The sequence below is a fragment of the Dipodomys ordii genome, unplaced genomic scaffold (genome assembly GCF_000151885.1).
Source record: "Dipodomys ordii isolate 6190 unplaced genomic scaffold, Dord_2.0 Scaffold101, whole genome shotgun sequence".
Classification (NCBI taxonomy): domain Eukaryota; kingdom Metazoa; phylum Chordata; class Mammalia; order Rodentia; family Heteromyidae; genus Dipodomys; species Dipodomys ordii.
The window spans coordinates 3,622,605-3,624,993 of record NW_012267317.1 but is presented as its reverse complement, the minus strand read 5'-3'; the positions used below and the strand labels follow the sequence as shown (position 1 = coordinate 3,624,993).

At 65.1% G+C, this 2,389-nt stretch overlaps 1 protein-coding gene across 1 annotated transcript in view; it reads right to left on the bottom strand.

Annotated features, from left to right (window-relative positions):
- Positions 1–2,389, bottom strand: part of Smarcd3 (SWI/SNF related, matrix associated, actin dependent regulator of chromatin, subfamily d, member 3) — an 8,936-nt gene that overhangs the window by 6,323 nt on the left and 224 nt on the right. The window contains exon 2 of the mRNA XM_013027216.1: positions 6–132. Within this exon, the coding sequence (XP_012882670.1) occupies positions 6–132 (127 nt within the window). The remainder of the gene's footprint in view (positions 1–5; positions 133–2,389) is intronic.

Sequence of the window (2,389 nt, the reverse complement as noted above, 5' to 3'; positions counted from 1 at the left end):
CTTGCGGGCGGGCTCCATGCCCGCGGGGGCCAGGCCGGGTCGCACGGCGGGGCTGCCCATGTAAGGGGAGCCCGGGGGGCCCATGGGCGCCCCCTGGTGGGGCATCCGGGCTCCAGACGGCATCCCGGGGCGCTGGGGGGGAGAAGGGGGGCGAAGGGTGAAGCAGAAACCGGCACCCGCGGGTCCCGGGGCGCGCGGGGAGGGGGTAGAGGGCGGCGGGCGACCCCAGGTGGGCGACCCCGAGCGCCGCCGAGCAATTGGTGGGAGGGGCGGGGAGGAGGGGCAGGGGCTCGGCGGAGGGGGGCTCGGCGTCTCTCCCGCGGCAGGAAGCTAACTGAAGCCAGGCGATTGCTCAGGGCATGGCCGAGACCCGAGCCGCGCGCGGGAGCGGCGGAGGGGGATACGCGGGGTGCCTCGCCGCCTCTCCGAGGAGGCTGCAGGACAGCCCGGGCAGGTCCGTTCGCCCCCACTTGTCAGATGGGCTCACTGGGGCTCAAGGAGAAAAGCCACCCCGCCAAGGTCATCGGCGTCGAGGCCCCTCTCGGGAGGCCCGGCCCTCTTCGGAGGCCAAGGCTCCGGTTCCGCCCTCCCCCCCATGCCTGGAGGTGAGGGCTCGAACTCCTGACTTGAATGAACACCCTGCCTCTTCGTCCCATCCCCTACTTTCCTTCTCTCCTCCTCTCTGCTCGTCCTCTCACCCCCTGCCTCTTTCTGGGCCCCTGATCTTGACCCTTTGGTCTCAGACATTAGACTGACTCTTAAAATATTCACATCTGGGGGGGGGAGTGGGGGAGGTTCTACTGACTTGTCCCCCACTCTTAATTTCTTCCCAAGGGGAAAGAAGGCTGGAGGCAGGTCTGATGTCACACTTTGCCAGGTTTCTCTGAGTGGGAGGGACGGCTGGGCTGTGGGGGGACTAGGGGAGTCCACAAGCATCCATCTCTCCCTCCCTCCCATCTAGATCAGGAGATGGCCCATCCCACAGACCCCCTCTATTCCCTGCCCTACCCCCCGGTGAGCTCAGTCAGGGTTGATTCAAACAAGTCACCTTCCCTGCCAAAGTACAAATGTCTCTGAGTGGTATGTTCTTTGGGACCCCACTTATCGAGACCCCAGAAGGGAGATGGGGGGGCGCCCAAGGACTATGGATGAGAGGTGAGATGAAGACTGGGTCAGGGGAAGCCAGAAGGAGACTAGAGAGGGAGGAATGATCATTGGGACACCCCCCTGTACCCCCTGGGCACAAGGAAGAGGCCAGGGCCTGACTCTAGGCTTGGTGTCTGATCCCAACACTTCTACCCCTAGCCAGCAGCTGTCTCTGCTCATCTCTCCCAGACCGCCTGCTTCTGTCACTCACTCCTCCAGAGTGGCAGGCCAGGCCTGGCCATTCCCCACTACCATAGACCAAATACTGGCCAAGTGGGGCTCACAGTCCCCTGAGAAGGAACCTCTAGTTTAGCTGTGTTGAAATTCCTGTGTAGAGTTCCCCCCACGGGTGGACCTCTTTCCAGCAGCTGCCCCAAACAGCAAGGTGAAGACTGTTAACCCCACTGTCCCCCACCCCCACCCTTGTCCCAAGATCCCTGGGTCTGGAGGACAAGCTGCCTTCTCCTATCTATCCCCCCCCCCCCCCCTCTCCCCATCCCCAAGGCCAGTGCTTCGGGGTGGACTTGACTGGCCACCCTCCGGGCTCCGCCAGCCACCAGCACCACCCCTGGAAGAGGACTGCCCCCTCACGGGGGTGCTTTCCTGGGGTCACAACCAAATTTGGCCATAGTAAACAGGCCTCCCCCTCCACTGCCCCCAGTCCCCAGATCCCCTGCTTCCCAGCCGGCCCCCTGCTGGCTCCTCTCGGGCCTCCACCCCCCCCCCAGCACCCCACGTGCTTTCTCGCAGCCTGCCTGTGGCAGGACAGCACAGGGCTGGCCCTCAGGTCTGTAGGCCTCATGGCCCCAGCTCCCAATCTTCCTTCGCACCTTGGAGGTGTTAAGGTCATCAACTTCTGGGGCTCGAGCCTGCGGGAGGGGGGAGGGACTCGTGTGGCCCTGAGCCCCAAGACCCATCCCCAGAGCAGGCCTCTCTGCCTGACCCTGACAGCAGCGGCAGCCGTTGCTCAGCGAGAGGGCTTCCCGCCCGCAGGGCCACCGGGGTCACCTGCTCCTTGCTCCGGAGACCCCCATCGGAGTGACACTGGGTGACCCTGTCCCGAGGGAAGTCCGGGGACAGCCGGACGGGGGCGCCTGGCCCGGTCCCCCACCCCCACCCCGGGGCAGGGGTACACCTAGGCCCACCAGCAGGAGAAAGGAAGACAACGTGTCGGTTACAGACGGAGAGGACCCCCTCCACACGCACACGCACACGCGCACACACACGCACACGCAGTGGGGAG